We start from the raw sequence: 23,614 nt of genomic DNA, 5'->3' as shown, positions 1-23,614 counted from the left end.
TCTGAGTCAAGCCAAGAGGATGTCAGTGAGTCATTCATTTTGCCCCCAGGGACTACATTCAAGCTTTCTCATCTCTGGCATCCATTCTCTCTGTGTCCCTCTCTTTCTTTTCTAGTGCTGCGGCTTTCTTCCTCCCTTGTTCAACAGCTGTGGAGCAGGGTTAGGGTCAAGGGAATCTCACGCACACACATACAAGGATGTGCTACTGTTAGGCTTGAATGCAGCCGAGGGTGTGGAGGCGCAGGGCTGGATTTTCCCATGCCAATAGTTAACTGCTGGCTGTATTTGAAACTGTGGGGAGACCTCCACTGCCCTCTGGATCCCTCCCCTGGCCCCTGGCCCAGAGGCTGTGTCTTCTCCCCTGCTGGGACACTCAATGGACTCTGTGTGTGTGTATGTGTGAGTTGTGTGTGTTAATGGCCAATCTCAGGAGGGGTTCTGTCATTCAGTCATCAGCCATTCAGCCACCAGCCTCAACATTGCGGGCCGCCAGCCCCTCGCCTAGGGCAAGTCATCTGTCTTTAAATGACAACAAACAGCAAACTTTCCCTCCACAATCAAAACCCTCCTTATTTCCCTAATGTTCAGTTTTTCTATACATCCCTAATTCATTTTCTGAAAGCCGCTGTCCCTATAAATATATCTCTCTGCTTGTTTTTCTCCCCCCTTCTGTGTTTCAGGCTCAAAAAATTACTGTTTGCCTTGCCGCGTCCCTCCCTCCTTCCGTCCTTGCCGACATCCATCCAGTCCCAGGGTTTGTGTAGGACATCTCCTGCAGAGGGAGTTGAAAGCATTCCTCTGTCTCCCCTGTCATCATGGCTTATTTAATAACTATCCCAATAAAGTAAACAACGAGGCCCACGATGCAACCCTCCCTTTCCACTGTGGGCCCCCAACCCTCACCCTCAGGTCTGATGAATGGGGCCATCAGGCATGCCAGCTGCCCCGGAGGTGAGCAGGCTGCCCCTGCCGGGCAGCCAGGCCACCGAGCCAGGGGGAGGAAGTAGAGTTGAGCGGAGAGGGGCAGGGCAGGGCCGGCATGCCAGAACTCACACTAGGCAAAGCTTGGACAGAGAGGACTAGTGGAAATATGGAGAAACATAGGGAGGGCCGATGAAACAGAGGGGTACAGGATGCACACGCAAACAGGGGGCCAAGCTGGGAGCCAGCAACACAGTGGGCAGTGTGGATACACTCACAACATGTTTTCACTTGCTGCTTGCTCATGACTTTCCACTTCTCTTGACAACAGTTGTTCCATATTCATCTAGGCGTTACATTGACTTGGTAACATTCACAAAGGCCAGAAAAGATAAATGGAAAAGATCCAATTCAGTGCATTTGGCATTTGTCAAATGTGTGTTACATTATTTAGGAAGGAGGTAACTCTTGTATCGTGATTAGAGGCAAAGCTGATAAAGGCCTCTTAAAAAGGAAGGTAATTACATTGTGTATGGTATACAGTACTTCTACATTACATTTAGGTTAGTGTGTGTGTGAGACAGAACCGGAAAAAGTGGGTAAGACTAAGGAGGCACATTACGGATCGTTAATTGGGCAAACAAACACTAGGCCTGCATGGATATTCATTCATCTACAAGGCCACACTCATGAATTAAGAATGGATTTCTTAATTAGGAGTGTGGACATCAAACATAAACACGCCCGAGTGACAACTGCTCCACAGCTGGTTATTTAATACTGCACCAGAAATGCATGGAAAGCACGACGAGGGTTGATTATTGGCAGGAAAAAACTGTTTCCATACTACCTGTCATAATTCTCCACTCTACCCGCTTTAGCGGCATATGCGATCCCCTCCCATCGGCTCCTGCCAAATAGCTAGCCATGCCCTCTATTCATTACACTGCAGTCTCCCTGTGCCACTCATATGGCGGCTGCCAGCCTTGGGTGTGCTGTGCAGACAACACAGAGATGGTGAGTTGGTCAGAGCAACAAAGTCGGCTGAGACAAAATCTAGACAGAGTGAGAAAAGAGCAGAGGCTGAACGGTTCCCCATCGCACATGAATCTTAAAGTGAAACAGGCAGGCATCAGAGATGAGGGGATGTTATTCAACTGGGATGCTGCATCAAGCCTGCATAAGACATATGGATGAGGCAAAAAGAAAAAAAAGTACAGTAAATGACATTCACTACACCATTTTTCTTAATCTAAGCTTCTGGAGAGAGGCCGGGTGGATTTACTCAAGGACAGTTTGCCTGCCTGAGTCTTCACATAACCGCAAGCTTTGATTTGCCGTGGAGATCATGCTATATTCCCTCGCAGCCACTGGGTTAGCTGCTTTCCTACCTGTTACAAAACTCTTTTATCTCCATCCAAGCTCACTTTCTCTCTTTACATTCCCATCCCTCACCATTGGGGAAATCTTTATTTTTGTATCCAAGCAAACATTTTTATAAATGCAAACAGACTCTCTGAAGACGGCTTCAGAGGCGAGACCTGCCCTGTACCTGAAAGCGTAGCAGCAGCAGCAGCATGTCTCTCTCGGCCTCAGCCCTCGGAGTAAGCACAGCTGTGTTGAATATTTCCCTCACTCTTCAGTTCATTTGAGGGTGATCTGAGCCCAGTTAGCCCCCAGGACATGGAGCGGTAAACAGACCTGACTATCAAAGCAAACCACCCCAGTCAGAAAGACTGGAATATGAGCTCTCTGACCACTGTGAGCTGTGGATGCAGGCACAAGGGTAGGCAGCAGCTGGGCAGAGCTCAGAGGCTCCCTGACAGCAGCTGACTTGACCTGGTGCTGTACAGGCTGAGAAAACAAGAATCCCTAAATCATCAGTGGGAAGAAGAGGGATTGTATCTCCGCTGTATCCATTACTGTAATCACTGTGCCCTGAGTGGGAAATGGCCTTAACTGACTTAACAATCAGCCAGGCAGTAATTGATTATACACTGTTAAATCCAAATGGTCGGGCTGTTTTCCCCACTAGTTCTGAAAAAGAAAAACCTATTGTATGAGCCGATGTTCAGAAGAAGCAGCCGTAACAACGGCCCTTAGTGGCATTCAGGATTGTTTTTCTTTATGTATTTGAACAGGTCCACCCCTTGCCTTGCAAAACCTGCTCAAACTCACACTTCTACATATTGCAAAATGCCCGCAAATAAGTTACAAGATGAGTGTTGACCTCCAACACTCCCCGTGGAGCCTCTTACCATATCTTAGAAGTAGTATAACCACCGTCTCTCTCTCTCAATCTCTCACTTTCTATCTGCAAAGATTCTTCAACCAAAATACACACTTTTTAATGTGAATTTCAACATGCGGAACTACACAACATATCCAAGCAACAGCGGCAGGAGATGGGTATCTTGAAAGGCAGGTGGGCTGTAGCGGCATGTTTATTAAAAACCCAGATGGCTCAAAGAAAAGTTACAGTTCTGTATCAGGAGAAGAAGCTTCTTCTCTACATTCCAGCTCACTAGATGCAGCTCTTCATCTTCATCTCCCTTGCCATCTTTGGGGTTAGTCATTTGGCTGAGGCTTGGCCACGCAAGTCGTTCCCCCGAGGGAAAAAAAACAAACAGCTGATTTAATGGCCGAGCATCCACGTGGCAGAGAGGCAGAGGAGGCAGGCGGAGAGGCACCAAACCAAGCCATCCTGCAACTGCCCACATCCTTAGCTCGACCCATCACCTAAACACAGACTCGTGCTCCAGGGGAAATGACTGGATGCATTTAGCTCTCCGCATCAGAGCACTATTCATCTTCAGGAAATAGCATGCTCTGTGAGATGTGTTTAAGTCAGAGGTAATGTCCTAACCACTGGCCTCTTGTTGGTTTTTAAGAGGAACTCAGTGGAAACAAAAGGTCTGGAAAGGACCTGAACGAAATCGAGGCATGCATCTACTCCGTAGTTTACTGTAGAGTCTCAATTAACTAAACCGCTGTATGATTGAGAAGCACAAAAGCCAGGTTGGTGTCATCCCTGCACTTTCATATTATCTCATTATTGCACGCAGAACGCCACAACCCCGAGGAGAGATCTTCACCCCTGTCAACCAGTGTCAACCTCTATAAATGTCTCTGCCCACAGCGGCATAATGCGACCGTATTACTGGTGAGCCAATGCTAATTAATGCTAACAGGTCCATCGCAGCGTGCCCAGAGTAAACAAAAGATTAAGTTCGGGGAGAATTTACGTTCCAGCGGCCTGACACACATCTGGAAACATCATTTGTCAGCGCAAATCACGGTCAATTCTTTTCACACATACAGTGTTACAGAAACACATGTTTGATATAAGCGTCTGGTTTTGTAAGCTGTTGAAAAGTGCCGGAGTAAAATTTGAGGGGAAAAAAAGAGAAAAAGTGACTTGGAAACACTGACTTCATGTATTTCTTTCACACACAGCTGGGCATGTTTTGCCGGCTATGTCACCAAAATTAGCAGTGATGTCAATGATGGATGTCCCCTAGGCAAGGGCCCGCACTTCAGAACTCCCCTTCAGAGGACTTTGAGTGCTTCAACATTCATCTGGTGTGGACCTCATTTACAGACTCTTAAAGCACAGACATTGTGACACAGGATGCATTTAAGACACTACTGAAAATGGATGAAAATATTCAGGAAATTTAAGAAATCCACTGTCCTATATGTCCCGATTTGTGACCGACTCAACCTTTATATGCTCAGCTCAATATCCTTTCATTTCTCTGGTGTTTACAATGTAATTTCTTCACAAGACTTAACCAGGTCTCTGGGCTACTGGGAAGCTGCTGAATGAACGACTGCTGAATCTGATGCTGTCTATTTTTCCACTCAATCCATGTGACAAGTCCCTCTTCTGCCTTTTTTACACTCTCTTTCTTTCCTGCTAAAGTGCCGTTTCTTTGTGAATGGGCACAAAAAGCAACACACACACACACACACTCTCTCTCACACACGGTAAAATAAACAGTGAAAACTAAGAGAGTGACAGAGAGAGAAAGAGTGCATACGTGTGTGTTCTTGGTAAGCTCCTCAGAGGTGGGTGAGGGCTGTGAAAGGCCACATTGTTGATGTCAAGGCCAGTCAGCATCAAAGGGCTGATTCAGGTTGTGAGAGGAGACTCGCTCCCTCTGTCTCTCCCTCTCCACACACACACACATACACACACACACACACACAGTTCCACTCAGCCCCCCAGAAGAACCCAAAAAACATCATGGTTTACTGTTCCTTTCGCAGCCAAAGAACAATATTTGGAATTGGCGTGTAAACTGCGAGTGAGGTCAAGGGGCACCCGGTAACACGGTTCAGTAGGTGTGAGTGAAAAATAAAGTGAGGTTTCCCTCCTTCCCCGGACTCGACTGAAATATCTCCCATGGCTCAAACATATCATTCACCTATGATGTGTTGTTTATTTTAAGAGAACTACTTAAAAAAAAAAATCTTATTCCCACTCGCACTATAACCTCACATCAACTCAGCAAGCATGAGTGCATATGGTTGTGTTTGTGTATGTAAATGATATTGTTCACAAAATCCTTATGCCTCACTTCTCCATTGCGTTCAAACCAAGGAGTTGGGAAAAACTGCAGGGCTTATTGAGAGCTTTAATTACACCAACCAAAGCGCATTATACTGGTGAGTTCTGTGTGTGTGCATGTGTGTGTGCGTGAATGTGCACGTTTCTAAGTGTGCATGTGCGTGTATGGGGGTATTAGTGTATGAATTAGTAAAGTTAGACACCAGGAGCTGTGCCACCGTGTCAGGATGAGATTTAACGAGCTTTAATAACGAGCTTTAATGAGCTTAATTAGGAATCCATGAGATCCCCATGGAAACGCCTCAACCCCACGGAACCCGGCTCCGGGTCTGTGGAACTTTCAATTGGATTACTGAGGCTAATGTCACTCAGACACAACAGTGAAAACAAACAGGGTGCTGGAGGAGAGGAGGGCGAGGAGGGGATGAGGTGGGATGAATGGGAGAAGTGGCGTTACGGGTGGAGCGGGGGCGGTGGGGTGGGGGTGTTACAGAAGGACCTTTGGCAGTGGGGCAGTACCTGCTGAGGGATGATGGGAGGAGGAAGGAGGAGGGATAACCAGCAGAACCAGTAGGATTAGTGTCGCTCAGAGATTTGGCTTGTGCACAGGAGGGACAGGAGGACAAGTCCCCACACCCACACCTTTTACACGCTCGTGATAATTGTGCTTCCAGAGCTAATTAACCCCTTCATAGGCTCGCATGTAGTTCTGACATCTATTCCTTATTTCCCCTTTTATTTTCACCCAGTACATGGATTTACTCTAACCTACAGTGTGAAAAAAAAAAGTTCAAAAGATTTGTAAGAAATCCCAAAATAAAAGCTTTTACACTTGACAGGGTTGGAAAAGTTGATGTATTTACAGGGAAAATGGAGCGAACACGCACAAAAGGAGATGGGAATGGATTTTTTGAGATGACTGACAATATCTTTTTCTTGTTTAATTTACAGGAGCGTGGAATGGATGCACATTGTTATATTTCAGGCAGTGTGGAGGTGGGGGAGCCGTACATTCAAACCACAGATGCCAGTATTACTTAGGGTTATAAAATGAAAGGGAAAGAAAATAACATAGGTGTAGAGAGGAAAATAATTCAGGCCAAGTTTCATAAATCCCACACCAGATGAGAAAAAATCTACAAAATACCATACAGCGGGAATTACATTAGAGTTAAAGGTGCATTTAGTTTTGATAATTTAATTTTCATGCGCATTTACAACTTTTGGAACTTTGCTTAAAGCCGCTGCAGCGTTTTTGGAGGCGTCGCTGCTACCTCACGTCTGTCAACCCTACCCTCCGTCTGTCTCTCCAAGATCAGTTTGCCTTGCGGTCACCACGGGGAGGTTCTGTAAAGTGCAGCTCGACAATGACGGAGTGACCTTTCAGATAAGCATGATAAAGCTGCCCATCCCAGCTCTTCCCTCTTCCTCTGCTGTTATGTGCACCACACACACACACACAAACAAATCTAAGCGTGCACAGACACAGAGGCACACACACGCACAGACGTATCTGATGACCTACTCTCTGACAAGTACTCCCTGAGGGATTTCTTTTTTTCTTTTTTTTATACATGCACACAATCCAGACTTCTTCTCAGGCATATAGGATCATGGGGTGTCATCTGGCAGGTAGGGTATCACTGGACCCTGGGAGCTGGGAACCTTGGGGGATGGGGGGGGCGGGCGACTTGAGCGGTTATAGAGAGGTCACGAAAGTCTTTTGGACAACACAGTGCATCTACACATGCGGGGAGGTCATCTTTCACCATCTATCTGCTGGATTCTGCCATGCCTACAGCAAGCCCCTTCACGGTCTCGCTATATATAGCTCCCTCGCTTCCCTGGATTCTTTGTGATGTCCTGCTGCGGTGGAAAGAGTCTGGGGCTCATCATTATAAATCAGCATGTTAGAAGGAATAAAATTTTAAACTGCTTCTCCCTGGATTCAAACTGAAGTCTCCATTAGTGAGGCCAGAGCAAATGCTTGCTTGCATGGCAACACAAAGCAAATCAACACAACAAGCCCTTTAATCACCCTCTCCTTCTGTTTTGTTCTCCTCTCCTCTTCCCACAAAGTCAACTAACTAAACTCTTTAAGGTGAAACACCGTCACAGGTATGTGTTTTTGTTGCACCCGTACCACGACCAAATATATTGTTCATTACATCTACATCTCCCGAGTCCTCGCACCTTACCTGCTGCGTAATGTGAAAATACTTCACAGGGATGTATTTTTCTAACCTTGCATACGTCGGCATAGGTCAAGGGAGATTAGTGGGGAGGAGAGAAGGAGAGTGAAACATCATCATATCACGCTGTGGTCTCTGGCAAGGGGCAGGGCTGCTGACAGTACACAGATAGCGGGGATACGGGGAAGGCAGAAACAGAAACAGGGCCACACAGCAGGAGTGCCCAGAAAGGCGCTGATTAGAAGGCAAAGAGTCAGATACAAACAGTTCAACGGCGGAGCTTTAAAAAACAAAAGAAGATGCAGTGCAGCATGCCAGTTTCAGTGCACACACACACACACATACATACAGAGAGAGAGACAGTGAGAGACGGCATATGAATTCATTTCATGTCAGCCTTGAGGGAGAGCTGAACTACTCGCCTCATCATCCTCCTTCCCGATCGCTCTGTTCTTGGCCTGCTGCACGCCTCCGGGGCCAGCGAAGGCAGCGATTAACGACAACAGGGAGAGTGTGCATAAGTGTGTAAGTGTGTGTAAGGCCTGATCGTTAGAGCGGCCAACTTGTGTAATACAATTACAGAGGCTGCAGAGAAACTGCTAATGTGCACGCAGGCAGCTCTGTCAGATGGATCAGGTATTGAGTTTTCTATGCTTAATTCACTTTCCAGCACACACATGGGTGCATTAGTTAGATTAGAGTAACGGGGGGGGCAGGAGGTGGGGTTGGTCTACCGCCGAGGCAGGCAGATTTGTTTAGCGGTGGCTGTCAATTACAACCCTGACCCTTGCACTAAATGGCTGCTCATCCAGTGGAAAAAAAGGGAAGGTAGACAAAAGCCAGACGAAATTGGTAAAGACATGTCCATTTGCTGCAGAAGATAACAAGTGGCATGTTGTGGAGTAAACAATGGTCAAAACACTGTACTTAATGCTGCACCAATAAAACAGAGTGCTGGGGGCTGAGAAAGCAATGTGACCATCAGGAAGATTAGTGAGGTCTATGTTATCACTCGAATGCCGCAGTAATGGGACGGTACAAGGCCGATGGTGAATGGGTACTTAAAAATATGAAATGGAAAACAAATGATTCAATTTGCCCTTTTTAAAAGTCTCATGCAGTTTAAGAGACTGATTGTGGATACAATCACTCATAACCACTTAGCCCTTTTACTCTTATGAATTGCATTGTGAGCACATAGAGAGGGAATAGTAAAAATAAGACCATATATAAAAACAAGGTTTTTAATACTATAATAATACAATGAGCATTCTTATAATCCTTTTGTTATATTTCTAAATGTTCCTTTTAGAAAATCAGTATGTGCTCCTAATTAGATTTCCTTCCTGTTATTGAACTTCAGTTTTGAACTTTTGCATATTGTACTAAAATAACTGAGAGTTAATAGACTATTCAAACATTTTTAACATCACATGCCTGCAACATTTTAACTGTTTTGTGGATTGAGAAATAGAAAAGTCTAACAAACTGTGGATCAAACACACATCTGTAATCTCTATGTTATTTTTACTTACAAAAAAAGAGCAACAGTACAGATATGGCTGAAGAGTGGATGCTATATGTTGCTTCTGACAGAAAAACATGTTTATCCATGTGTCCTATGCAGAGCTCTTGTATCCGTTTCTCACTGAATCTGGAGCTACTCATCTCAAGGGAACTGGGCTCAGGACGAAACAATCGTGACGCTTGATAGAAAATCATCAGAACTCACTTCCATGGATGATGTATATGAATTAAATCTCAGAGCAGCTCTTTCTCTCCAGTAGCCAAATGAGCAGCAGGAGGGGGGCTGCAGTTTCCACAGTAAACACCTCCTTCCCATGTAAACACATATAATCACAACAAGATGGCCAACGCTGCTCAGCTCGTAATTGTATCACTGAAGTGCGATGAGTGAGTTTTAGGAGGGAGGAGAGCATTACTGCTGTTTGCAGCTGATTGAATTAAAACGTCTGCTTCGCTCCCGAGAGACCACCCCGATACAAAGGACAGAGATGTCTGCGTGTAACAGGGGCCACGCAGTAACAAATAATCTTGTAAGCCATTACAAAAACTCTTTGTAGGCTCTGACAGGATTTTTTTTCTCTCCCCCCCCATCTGACAACCAGCTTCTTCTGACAAAGTGAGAGAGGAGGGCCAAAGGAAAGAAGAATAGAAATGAAGAGTAAAGTTGGATGTGACAGGCTGTGCCGAGAAAACCTTTAACCACCCATAGATAGACAGACAGCTACATCCCCTCATTGTGACACATCCATCAAAGCGCTGATCACTTTTGTCCTCCCACTTGTCCAGTCCTCGTTAAACACCCCTGTGTGTCAGAACTGCTCTGACCGATCCATCCGACTCCGCGGCCGCCGGCCTTCAGACACAACAGCGTGTTACAAGAGTCGCCGCTGACACTTGACATGCCCACGTTGAAAATTCCTCTGACAGAACGCTGCATTCTGTCAAGTTCTTATTAAAACAAACTCTGGCAACGGGACGAAAATGGAAGCTACAGTGTAAATACCCCGGCCCTGAGTTTCTCATGCCCTCGCGCTCAAATTCAATCAACGTGGAAACAACTGCCAACAAGAAAAATGGCAGTAGAAAACCAAAACCAGGTTGCGCCGGTATCTGGTGTTCCACAGAAAAAGGCAACACAATAAGGTTCGGGTTACGCTGCCAAATTTCCCAAAAAATTGCTGGGGAAATGGAAATACGTATGTCAGTTGGTAAATGCTCAAAGCTGCTCAGTCCTTAAAACATCGGTGTGTTCCACATTGTTGTATTTGTTTACCACATCCTTGCTGTTTTTTTTTTTTTTTCCATGAACAAAAAGCCACACAAAGCAGCCCAGAATAGCTGTGGGTTAATGTGCCTCAATTGTGGATGCTCTCAGCCTGTTCATCCTGTGGGTAAAAGCCACGCAGCTTAGGAGTGGCTCTACTATCCCTGTCTCATTTCATTCCTCGTCTCAGCCTGCACCCCCCCCCCCCCACCCCTTTTCTCCTATACTCTTCCTCTGGCCGGTATCATTGCTTTTGTTGGCGAGGTCTTGAGCAAGAGCAGGCTGCTAAATAAAACATTTGGCATGGAAGAACAGCGATAACGAAAAGAGAAAAAAAAGTGGCTAACAGAAAGCTAGTAAGTCTTCGCAGACTTGTAAAAACAAAAATACCATGATTTAGTAACGGAGCTGCTTTCTCCATGCGAGGAGTATGTGTGCAGTCGGATTTAAACAAGCAGCTACTGAAGGAAACTCATCAGGAGGTATGATTTACCAGTCTACTGCTCCTTCCTTTACACAGCGGAGGTTACCCTGTGTTGCCCTCCCTCTCCTGCCACCCCCACCTCCCTGTCTCTCCTGTGTACGCCCCCTCCCCTCTCTGCTTTTTACCTGATGGATCAGCTTACCTCACGTCAGCCTTAAAAAACCATGGGAACCCCTATATGCATGGTGTGTCACCACTGAATTATCGGTTTCCGCTGCACATGCTCCGGCATATCTGCAGCAAGCCATTATGGTGTATCAGCTTACAGCCAGTGTGCTGATTCCAGTGCAGCTGGTGTACTGTATGGGGTCATAGTTTATAGAGGTCTGGAATTAGAGAAACAAGCCTGTCATCTTACTAAGCTCGGTCATTTTTTCCAAACTCAGGATCTCGTTTCTCCGTCAGTTTGACTGGAGGGAGAGAAGTTCTCGAAAACCCTCCACTGTGTTAACAGCAGAACTCCCCAGGTCAATGTAATCCCACTATTCATGACACAACTAATGAAAGGAGTGCATGTGCAAATACTAATAATTTAACAATAATGGCAGTGATTTCATCAGCTTGCAAAAGCAGAAATAGATCCTTCCTGTTGGAGTTATACTGAGGGCTTGTTCTAATCTGCAGGAGGCTCAGTAAAGTCTAATAGAGGCGTGCATGCCACAGTAAGTGTCTGTACCAATATTGTGGGTTCCACGCCTGAACGGATTGCGAGCCCGTGGAGGTTGAACAGCAAACAGGAGTTGTGTTTATGGGAGAAATTTCCAGCAAGAATGCTCGTCTGTATACAAAATAGGGCCAATTCAAACATTTGACCTGGTTTAGGGAAAAACTTTTCTCTCTTTTCCTCCCTCTCTCACTCTTTGCATTTCTAAGCAATCATGACAACAACATCCATTATTCACCCTCTGCCTACTGTTTGGTTAACTCATTGAAAGGGGCAAACGCACAGCTGGAAGCTTCCCCCTCTGCTGCCAATCCCCTCCGCAACTTTGGAGGATTTGCATTTATTGCACCGTACAATCTTTCCTAATGTATTAAAGTGAGAACACGTTCAGCCAATGAGGACGTGCGCGCATTCATTGTTATACAGAAATATTATGAATGTAAAAGGGCAGCTACACTTGACTTCCCCCTCAATCCTTTTGTGTTAGTACACGGTGTAGGACAAGCGAGGGACTGACACTTTGAGCTCATTAATAATTCTGACATTTACAGCAGTGAACTTTCTGAGCGGCACAGACAGGCTTTCTGCCATTATCAACCTCATCTCCATAGTATTCGTTAAATACAGAATGCAAATCAAAGACAAAACAGTCACTTATGCTCTGCATGGAACCTCCTAATTTGGCAGATTTTTAGCAGCACTTTCTGGATTCCCTGACAGATTCACGGAGAGGAGGAAAAATACATTCCAGTTTGTCTTCCCTGGCAAGCACACAAACTGTAGCAGCTTCGACAGTGTGCTTTACATGTTAGGAGTCATAAAGTAGCCCGTCACCGTGGGGCTTCTGTCTGGGCCCCATTTAAATTAGACCCATTGAGCTTGCCCCAGTTAAACACTGTCTGCCAGTACTTAGGTCACCGGGGACTGATAGATCGCCGAGATATGGCACACACAGACACACACACACACACACACACACACACACAGACTCACAAACACACGCTGTACAAACACAGGAAAGTGCTGACACCCAAGAGCAATCTCGAGTTGCAAACTATTACTGGACTCGCAGTAACAAAGCCCAAAATGAAGAAAGGAGGTCACGCAGTAGGGTGTTTGGGGTTGGTGGCGGCGGCGGTGATGATGATGATGGCGGCAGGAGCTGGGTGCTTAACTCTAACTGTGGAAAAACAAAATGTTTTCCACGATGCTGCTGATGAATTCCACAGTGTTTGCTGAGACTTGTACAAAGTAATTACAGACACACACATACACACACATACACACAAAAGGGACAAAAAAGCCCATTCATCACATGCCTGCAACAGTCAAGCATGATTTCAATAGCATATTTCTTTAAACATCCCTGACTCTTAGCACACGTTTGGACTCTTCTCTGCTCTTGTCAACAGGAGGACGTGGAGGGCTGGGGAGGGGGATTAATCACACAACAGTGCATACCAATTGTGAAGCTTTAATTTAGCACCTCATTTAACTCAGTAAAAACAACAACTTTACAGGCTGGCATTCTGACACACATTTAATTCTGCCCTCTGGTAATGGCCTGCTCTGTTTAAAAGTCTGTTTGGCAGCTCTGTAGATAACAGATGGAAGAAAAATGAAGGGAATTATGAGAAAGATTGATTTCCTGGGGATGAATGGTCTGGTATTCACACAGATTTATCTGAAACAGACTTTCTCAGACTCTGTTATTATTGAATAAACACACATACACACCCGCATACACACCACTCCGCCACCATGCGCACAGAGAGGACACACACACATACACACAATACGCACTTATACACAACATTATGCTCATGCAGAAAGCTAAAAAAACAGAGGCACGCTGAATTGTGTGAGTCAGAGTGAAAATATCACATGAGGTGATAAGCGGAGAGAGACTGTGGACTGTTAAGGACACAACAATGAGTTTCTTTTCAAAAGAATATAACTTCTCATTCTCCACATCTTACTGAATGAATCTGCGGTGGAAATAATTATTTCTTACAAAGTGAGCACAAATGCGGTGTCATTGAAACCACCCGCCGTTTCTCATGCCCTTTCTCCAATGTCTAGTAAAAATGTTTTCCTTCAGAAGAACAAGAACAAGCATTGTCCTTTTAGGCGTCCCAAGCCCATCTTTAAGGAACAGTAATGTAAACCAGAGGCTATAACTTCTCTTGTGGCATCTCAAAGCAGACACAGGAATGGAGCAAGAAAAAAAGAGAGAGAGATGAAGGAGAGAGGAGGGGGGCAGGCAGGCGGGCGGATAAAGTCCCTCATTTGAGCCCCATAAAAAGACAAGGAGGAACAAACATTTATCTGTGGCAAGGCGTTCACTGGATGCTTTAAGAGCACAGGAATAACAGAGAGCAAGATGCTGATAAAGTGGAGACAGGAAATGGGGAGCGTGGGTCTCCTGCTCTCATGTTTCAGCTGGGACCAGCGCTCCTACACCCACCGCCCTCCCCCCTCTCCCTCTCTCCTCACCCCGTTCTGTTCTGCTGACATACATAGACCACAACCCTCCCCAACCCAGACATTAGGGCAGCGTCTGGAAACCACCACTCCTCTCCGCGATGCAGGGATGCGACACGTTCCAACAACAACGAAGCCAACGTTACGAGTCCGCAGGTATATAAAATGTGTGGATCTATCCACTTGAGGGCTTAACAAAATACGCGCCAGCTCGCCAAATGACTTATTACAGATGAATATTGTTCCTATTCTTTGGAAGGGCTTTCATAGATTTGCCTTAGTCCCATTCCACTAGTGAAGCCCCGGCTCTGAGCACAAGACAGGGCAAAGCCAGGATTAAGGGTTTAGCTTTGTCAATCAGAGTCAGAATAGAGGGGAAGACAGCAGCTGGATTTCCATTCTGGAGAGCGTGCAGCATTTCCATAGAGACGTGAAAATTCAGGTGATTGCCAAAGCCGCCACGCTGCGTGTGTGTGACTCAGGTGTTATGAGTCACCAATGATACCATCTCGCTCATTACCGCCTCAGTGGTATGTTGGCCTTTCTCATCAGACCTGAACATATAGCCTCCCTTTAACATCAAAGGTGCCCCGGCGGCGGCGGAGCAGAGGATTGAAAGAGCACCTTGAAATGATGATACTCATGCTCAAGACTGTTTTTAGAGCTCCGTCTCTGAATGTTCCAATCATCTATTAAAAATATAATGTCTTAATTTAAAAGATATGCTTGTTATTTGGTGGAACTTCTAGTTCCAAGTTATTCCTCTGTGTGCAGCCTAAGGTATGTGACTTCTACATATGTTCAGTATATAATAGAGTGGATGTCTATGGCATTAGGAGAAGCTACCCTCTGATCTATGGCCTCTCTTTTTAGATAATGTTTTTAAAATGGCATACAAGTGACAGGAAAATTGTCTCCAACACTGTCTGTGGGCACAACCAGGATGTGGGTTTAGGCGTTTGATGTATAGTCATTTAAATTTTTTGTAAATTGTGCACTTGGCAGTTTAAATTATAAGGTGTAGTTTTGTTAGGACCAGGAAGCCATTTTGCAGGAATTTCAAGTTAAAAGTTTCCCTTATACTTTTGACCACTGCTGCTTCCTGGTCCCATTGAAATCCAACAACTGAGTTAAGCTAGGATTACCTCACACCTTCACACTGCATGCAGGGCATGCTTGGCCTAAATTTTTCGGGGTACTTTTCAGAGCTTCTCCCCAGATCTTGCTGTGCCACGTTAGATCTGTGCTTGCTACGTGGTAGTTACCGTGGCTGGTCTGCGCTCCACGCTGGGCCGGGGAACCGAGACGGCAGGGAACACAGTTAAAGGACATCGGGGAAATAACAGCAATCCCACTGACTCTGCCTTTTACTGCTCATCAGCACTTTGAGCTTTTTATAGTGTCTGTGTGCATACATAAGCGTACCAGCATTGCAGCAGCATCTCAAATCCCCCATAACTCTGTCTATTTCGCACCCTAATCCTCTTTAATAGGTAGAATGGCATGTATGGCAACAGTACAGGACACTCATTTATGCTGTGTCCACAGATGGTTACATCACCTAAATCATGGCAAAATTCTGATGTCCATCGCATAATTATATAACAAACACGAAGAGAAACTGATAAGAGCTATTACTAAAGTATCAGGAGGAGTAATCATTAATGCAAAACATAGATACGGCAACAACTCGCAAAGCACCTTCCCTTGCCCTGACCACCTCTTAGTTACTCCTATCTATTTACCTGCGCTGGTAATGACTTGTCCTTGACTGATTTCGTGCTAGGAACACAAAAATGCAGGAGGACATTAGTGGTTGAGCACCAGGGGGGAGGCCATGATGCCAAATTAAAGGGCAGGAGTGGAGTGTGTACTTATACTCACTCATGATGTGCTCTGTCAGCCCTGCTGCTTATAATGGCATGAGAAGGGCCACTTAACTCGTAATCACTACCCCCCCCCTCACCTCCCTGTCCCCTACCTCTCTAGTCCCCCTCACCCATCACCCCCTGGATTTCCTGACTGTTGGCTCTGATCTCTCATCATAAATGAACTGTAGATCAAGAGCAGGGACAGTGGTCCACACCCCCTTCCCCCCCCTGGCTGGGATCCTGCAATCACAGGGCTCTTGGCTTGTGAGAGGCCAACAACTCTTTGAATGACAAATGACTGTTCCTCTAATGCATCAGCCATCTCAACTTTGAAGAGCCATTTTCTGGCAGAGGGGATATCACAGGTAGGAAATCAGGTCACCGCCACCATCATCATCTTTACAATCATTATACCCTATCTCATCCAGTAGTGTACTTGTAAGTGAGACTTTTTTGGAATATATATTTATTTTAATATGCTGTCTATAGCCCGGAACGCAAAACTTGCAGATGTATGTCATTGTAATTTAAAGCCCTTTTATTGCCCTATCCTACTCGCACCAAAAAGTTCTTAGCCAACCTACACACTGCCTAAATGGTGCAGTATATGTTGTGAAGACACACAGGTCAGCCTTTCTGGCACAGACCTGCCTGTCAAGTGTTGCTACTTGTGCTGAGCTCTGCTAATGGACTGCTAATAGAAGTGAATGTTGCACTGTGAAGCTCCCCTGTAGTTGGGAGTGTCACACAGGGTGATTAATGACACTCTCTCCTTTTCTCCCCTGTCCGTCCCTGTCCTCGCTCCATATCTTGCTTTCACCCTTCTTTCTTTCTCTCTCTCACTCTCTTTTTCTCTCCCCACTTCTCAGCTCCCTCTCTTCTCCACTAATCTTTCTGTCCCATTTGCTTCTTTTGTGTCCTTGCAATCACCCTTTTCCCATCATTACTGCTGCACCTCTTCTCCTGTCTTAATATCTTCCTCCCTGGAGATTAAATGAGAATCTGAAATCATTATTACTCTCCCCGAAGCTCATGTTTACATGTAAAACCCCCTGCAAAACAACTGCAACATGGGATAATCAACAAAAAAGTCCAAAAAAAACCTCCTACAGCTTTACATTACAGTAGTCATTCATTCATTGCGCTGCTGGTCAGAGACCATAAACACAGAATAAACACATAAATTGCTCAGGTGAACCAGCAGGGCACCTAAACATGAGAAACGTTGTTGACAGCAAGATCATATCCTCTGTATTGTTACTGAGAGTGTTAACAACCTGCGGAGGAGTTTACACTCAGTCATTATATGCACAAATTAAATATAATGGCTTCCGGGGGCTCGTTAGTTTAAATGCATTTAAATTTGACAGATTTTAGGCAAAATGTGTTAAATTAGACTCAGATATGAGACAAGGATTTTGAATTTCTCCACCAGAGTTACATCCTGACAGTGAGTGGAGAGATCTAAAAAGAATGTTTAGAACACCATAAAGAGATAAAATATAACTAAACTGTTAAATAAATCAATAAAATGCATGGTTGCGCAAGAAGAAATCAGGACTCATGACTTAGGCACATCTAAAATCCTGGCCACAAAGACACTTAACAGTATTTTCCCCCACTAGCACAGCAAAGATATCCTCACATGACTACAGAATTTGCTCCCAAGCCTCAAAATAGCACGTCATATATTTTTTGCTTTCATAACAATAGTATATGGCATCAAGTGGAGCAGGGAAGCAAACTCAGCAGCCACTTTTCACAGTAATTATCACTCACTACCACGCTCCGTCTGTGGCTCGGCGAGTGACCAGCATGCACCTCTGATCCCGCTCAGCACTCTCTGACCATACTGTACACACTGTTTACTTTGCCCTCTTCCTTCACCTGCGTGTAAGAGAGAGTGTTACTGAATGTTAATTTCCTTCAATTACGTTACATTTGCTTGTCTGTAAGTGTGTTGCATTGTCAGCTCATAAGCACTGGAGAAGGCTATCATAAGAGGTGATTTATAATTTATAAGAACCACTCCTCACACACAATGTGCTCATTGTGCATATACGTGGGCCCCTGTTTATAGAATGACCGCAGAGGATGTAAAATTAGCGGCCCCCGAGGAGCCAGTTGTCAGGCCACAGGGAAGCCAGCTAGAATTATAATGATAGAAATAACATTTGTGTTTTTACCTACACCGTTAAAGCAGCGCTCGCTTCAGTCTGAAAGGGAGCCATCGTAACGGCAACTTCTTACTGGGCACAGAGTTACAATATTTCAGAGGCCATATATATTAAAGATCCTTCAACTTTTCCCCCCATTAACAATCCTCAGAGGACACATTGTCAGAGAGCGGAGAGACGGCAGAGACAGGACGGGGTGAGAGTAAGACAGACAGAGGAAGACATAAGAGCAGTACTGTGGAAAAATTCAACTAATCCCTGGAAGGCCACCACCCCTGGGCTCATGAAAGGACACTGGAGTACAAATCTTTACTTATAAAACACCACCAAACTTGCCCACTTAATGAAAACAGTTTTTCATATTGGAAGTTTTTGTTTCCATATGTAAATGAGGCATTATCTAATTAGATATGCGCTGATTTGCATGTTTCCAGAGCAGAAATCTTAACATTAGATGAAGCCAGGTCCAAATTCTTGTTCCATTTGTTTAGATATTGAAATCAAGGGATTTCTCTTTTTATCACTCCATATATCAGAAAATTCCACCAACAGCCATAAAAAATTCATTTTTACCACACTTTTTTAGGAATAAAATGTTACATAAATCAGACTATGAGCAATATACAAACAGACCCCTCTGTAAAAACCTTCACAACACAGACAGGAATAAAGTCGGATGCTGGCACATGTAAGTGCTACTGTGGAGAGTATGAGAAAAAAGTACTTTATATGTATTGTAAACTTCCATGCATTTTTATTTGAAGCCACTATTTACAGACACAATATCTGACACACTCGAAGGGAATATGTTTGGATCCTATAGCACTGTGCAGGGGAAAGACAGAGCTTCATAACAACCCCTGTGTGTTGACTTCCAGTGGATTCTACAGACACATACACAAACTGCCATAAAATAAACATCTAAATGTGTTTTATTTGGACATTTTCTTCCCACTAGTCTTCAAGAAGACATGTTATGGGAGTAAAATAGTCCAAAATCTCAAAATTGACCAATGCATGAAAAATCCATGTTTTTGCCTGAAGTGTATGAATAACAAGCCCACTGCCTGATACAAAGACACACAATAAATAGGCCAGCCATGAACATAAAAAAGAAAGAAATCAATAAAGGAAACTATTTTTTCCTCCTCTTGTCATACATTTAACATACAAAACTTTTGAATGGTTTTCCGAATACTGAGGAGTCTCAAAGGACTCAATTTGCTGAAAGTTTCAAAATCCTCTTGAAACATATCTTTACTTTTCCCTGAAGCAGATTTAATATGTGAAATCAATGAAAAAAAGTAGCTTTCTCCTTGATTCACTGGTCAGTGAGTGGTCTTTTCAGGATAAGAAATCCTAATATTTTAGATCCAATAATTAAAACTAGAAACAGTCTTCACAGTCTTCTTCTCCTCCAGAAAGAAAAAGTGTTGAAAATATCATTTAGTCCCCCCCACGTGCTCTCCTTCTTAAGAGGAAGTATTCAATGTATTCCCATAACACCTTGACATTCTCCACATCAACTTGGAAAAAAAAAAGAAAAAGAAAAAACATGCACACAGACACGGACATTGGACATCCTGTACAGCTCTGCCGCTGTGCTGGAAACACCAGAAGCACATCTGTTCTTGCACCGAGGGTTTCCAATCAAGCTACTGTCACAGAGCTCTCAGCCACCTCTCTGGCAGCTCCCAGCTTATATCTGTCTCAACCTGTCTCCTTTGTCAAGAGTTCAGCAGGTTAATGAGCACTCTCATTTCCCACTGCTGACTTCTGTGTGCACGACGGCAAGAGAGCGAGTCCTCTCAGAGGCTGAAGTCCAAAAAAAAAAAAAAAAAAAAAGTGAAAAAATAAACCCACTGTAGCCAGATGAAATGCATATACAACTACTGTACCACAAAATATGTTCAAACGACTCCCCAAAACAAAATATGCAGGGAGTGATGTTATGAGGGAGCGCCTGGGTAAGTGAGCCACTTTAATCACCAGTAGTTTCACACTGAAGAAGTGACTCTCCAGCGATTTGGAAATGTGTAGAGCTCATCAGTGCCCAAAAATAGCGGGGCCCATTAATTAGTCTCAAACAATGTTCTCCTGGTGTATCGACTTCTTAATGGACAGAGAAGGACCTTGTTCGTATTCCCATCTAGTCAATGACACAGGGCTCTCCGGGGTTTTGCAATGGGTATTATGTCATCTCACCCTGCCCTTCAGAAACCGGACCTGTGGTGTTTTTCATTCTTCCTCGCCCTCTTTTGCTCATTAACTATGTAGGAGTGAGATGAAGGTCTGGAGCGGCCAGATAAGGTTGCTTACAGAACCTCATCCCTGCCTAGGTTATGTGCTCGGACCACCAATTTAAGCTTTTGTTACTCTTGTATGAGCAGTGAAGCCTTAAAGTGGAAAAAAAAAAACATATTACACCATTAAAGATCTACCTTAGGTCTTACCATGTAGACATATGCCTGCCACAACCACCACCACCACTCCAAAAAAAAACAAAAAAGACAGCTCATTTCCCCCCATCTTGTCATGTTGCTCAGCCACAGTTCATTCCAGAAGGAGCCGACAGACCACCTACCTTAACTCATACACATTCTGCATCTGACACACATGCACAAACACATCGTGTGCATCCACCCTCACCCTCCCAGCTCTCTTTGTTTGACAGACAATCCCACTCAGGAGAGAGCAGATTAAGTAAATGGCTTCAGGTGCTGTGGCATTATCTCAGTGCTTTCCAGACCTGACGGCTACCGTGGTTTACAGAAAACATCTTTCAACGGACGACTCTACTCTGAGGGAAACGGGCTGAAAACACACACACACCGACAGCTTTAAAGTTAAACAGAAATGACTGACTTGGACTGATTACATCGGAAGTGTTCGGCTGAAAATGAAAACGGCCATTTCCTTAACTTCACTACTTCATATTTCAAACACAGAGGCTATTCAGCCCTGATAAATAGTCCTTTGAGCAAAGGTCAACACTATAATATCTTATAGCCCTTCAGTGGAATTTGATAGCATTCATTATTAGGGGATGTTTTTTATACGTAGTCCATATGTATGCCAAATCAATACTGAAGAATGAATCATTCTGTGAGTTATTGTTTGAACCAGTTTCAAGTAAACAGCCCAGTGGATGGCAAAGGAGCAAGTGAATGAATAGACATTCAGCCCTCCATCTGAAACCGCATGAAAAGCTCAAAGAATCTGAACTTGAAATTCAATTTGATTTATATTAATAATTACAGAAAAGAACAGTCTCTGTGTTACATTTTATCTGCTGGAGCTTTGCCATTGTTTCAGTGTAACAACAACCGTTTAGGATCTTTTTCTTCCCATGAATATAAAGCAACAGCCTGAACATGGCTTTGATTTTATTTTTGATGTTATGTCAGAGGCTCTATTTGAAGCAGCACAGCAGCACTTCTTGATTTCTTTCCTCAGAGTAACAGATGTGACAGAGCCAAGATGTGGTTTATACACAAGTGAAATGAGCAATATTCAGATTACTGAATGAGACAGAGCTGATTCTGTTACCACCTCTGCTCTGGATATTTAAATATAGTCCCCTAATACTCTGATTTTATATCCCAGTACAGCTGTAGGTAAATTTGGATTCTCATTACTATACGATGTCAACAAATTGTCAGAGAAGAGTCCATTTAGACTTTTGGTAGTTGAGCTCACATTACTCTGGCAGTGTGTTGGCCTAACGCAGGCCTACTTGCTTTGATTCTGGCTACATGCTGGATTTATCCTCTAATCTTTAATAAAGCCCAGAGCCAAAAGGTGGATCAACTCCATTTCTCTGTAGCGAATGTGAGTACGCCTGTTTCAGGTGGGTCTTCTTCCTGTTCACTCCACTCACTCCTGTGGCTGAGTTTACAGAACTTTTTTTTTTTTTTTTTTTTACCGATAACAATGACGCCAAGTTAACAGGTCAAGAGAAGAAGGTTAAAGTTTTACCTTGAGCCACACCGATATCCACCAGGAGAAAAACCAACAGCCAGGACACGGTCAGCATCTCCGGGGAAGCTCTCGACACTCTTCCTCCCTCTCTGTCAATCTGTGCACCGTACCCCATGATGAGGAGTCAAACTCCGCTCTGAGGCAAGTCCGAGTCACTGGGAGAAATTGCGCTCAAACACGCTCGCTGTTGTGCGCCGCAGCCAAAATAAATTCACCCCTCGCAACCCCGAGCGTAAAAAAATATCTGTGCGGGAGATATATCCAGCGCTGTGTTTCTGCAAACATACGAACTGTGACAGTTTATGGAACAAGAGATGGGTGCATCGCCCTCCGTCAGGGAAGATGTTGCATTAAAATCTGTCTCCGTCCGCTTCTCCTTTGGAAGGTTCACTTGGTTTGTCTAGAAGTGTGGATCGATGTCTTGATGGCAAATTCATGCTCCGGTCAGTCCCACGCTTAAAAAAAAATCTAAGTCCTCCGGTAAGTGCCCCCCTCTCTCTCGCTCTCTCTCTCTCTCTCTGTCGCACCTTTCACGCGTACAGACAAGTGTGTGTGTGAGCTGTGCGTGCGCCGCGCCTCGCGCTCCACTGACGGGACTGAACTGGGGGGAAGGAGCCGTCTCTGCGGGCTACCTTGCTCCTTCAGCCAATCCAAGTGCTCCGGCAAGTGGTGGCGCTGTATCAAAACCTGGCCCGGACAGCGGCAAGGAATGGATGGAGTCTATCACGTGCATGATTCATGGAAGCTTTTCGGTTCAACGCACATGACGATGGCTGAAGTTAGTGGGGCTTTTAAAGTGGCCTGAAGTGACCTGTGGCGTTCATTTGGTCTTTCTGTAGAAAAGTCTGATGTAGGAGGCTGCAGAGCTTCAGCAAAACGAGTGAGGGATATTCTAATCTTTATTGTATTGATAAGGCCGTATTGTATTGATTGCATGTGGTTTTAACTTTATTAAAAACTTAAAGCATCATGTATAAAATATATAGGCTACAGTATATATAAAAACAGTGGCAGTGGAATGTCCAGGGTGACTGACACATAATGGGATATTTTTAGGCTGTGAAAACTGATGCATAAGAGCAAAAGCAGCATTTTACTCTTGGTTACTGGTATTTTAACTATTTTAGACACAATTCATTAGTGTAGTTCAGAGGTTCTCAAGAATTAAAAAAAAAAATGGGTTGGGCCATTGCAAGGGGTCACAGATAAATGTGAGGGGTCATCAGATAATTAATGGGAAAGGAAACAGAAAGGTGCACACAGATCTTTACTCTTTTTTTCTTTTTATATCCTTTTTCTCTTTTCCTTTTCTTTGATGTTTTCGATTTTTTTGTTCAGAGGGGTCATGTTAAAACAGGCAAAATGGCAAAACAGTATCTGAAAGCCAAATGCAAAAAATAAAATAAAACACCGGATCAACAAAACTAAACTAAAGTGAAAAATCACAACTAATATTCAACATTAAGCTACAATATG

General features: G+C 44.3%; 1 protein-coding gene across 1 annotated transcript in view; it reads right to left on the bottom strand.

Annotated features, from left to right (window-relative positions):
- unc5cb (unc-5 netrin receptor Cb) overlaps positions 1–22,253 on the bottom strand; it is a gene marked incomplete at its 5' end in the record, with an annotated part of 106,747 nt that extends 84,494 nt beyond the window's left edge. Inside the window, one exon of the mRNA XM_083984188.1 lies at positions 22,136–22,253. Coding sequence (XP_083840314.1) covers positions 22,136–22,253 — 118 coding nt within the window. The remainder of the gene's footprint in view (positions 1–22,135) is intronic.
- Between the last annotated feature and the right edge of the window lie 1,361 nt (positions 22,254–23,614).

This window comes from Trachurus trachurus, assembly GCF_905171665.1.
Source record: "Trachurus trachurus genome assembly, chromosome: 12".
Lineage (NCBI taxonomy): Eukaryota > Metazoa > Chordata > Actinopteri > Carangiformes > Carangidae > Trachurus > Trachurus trachurus.
Note: the sequence above shows the minus strand (reverse complement) of the source record. Positions and strands in the feature narration are given on the sequence as shown.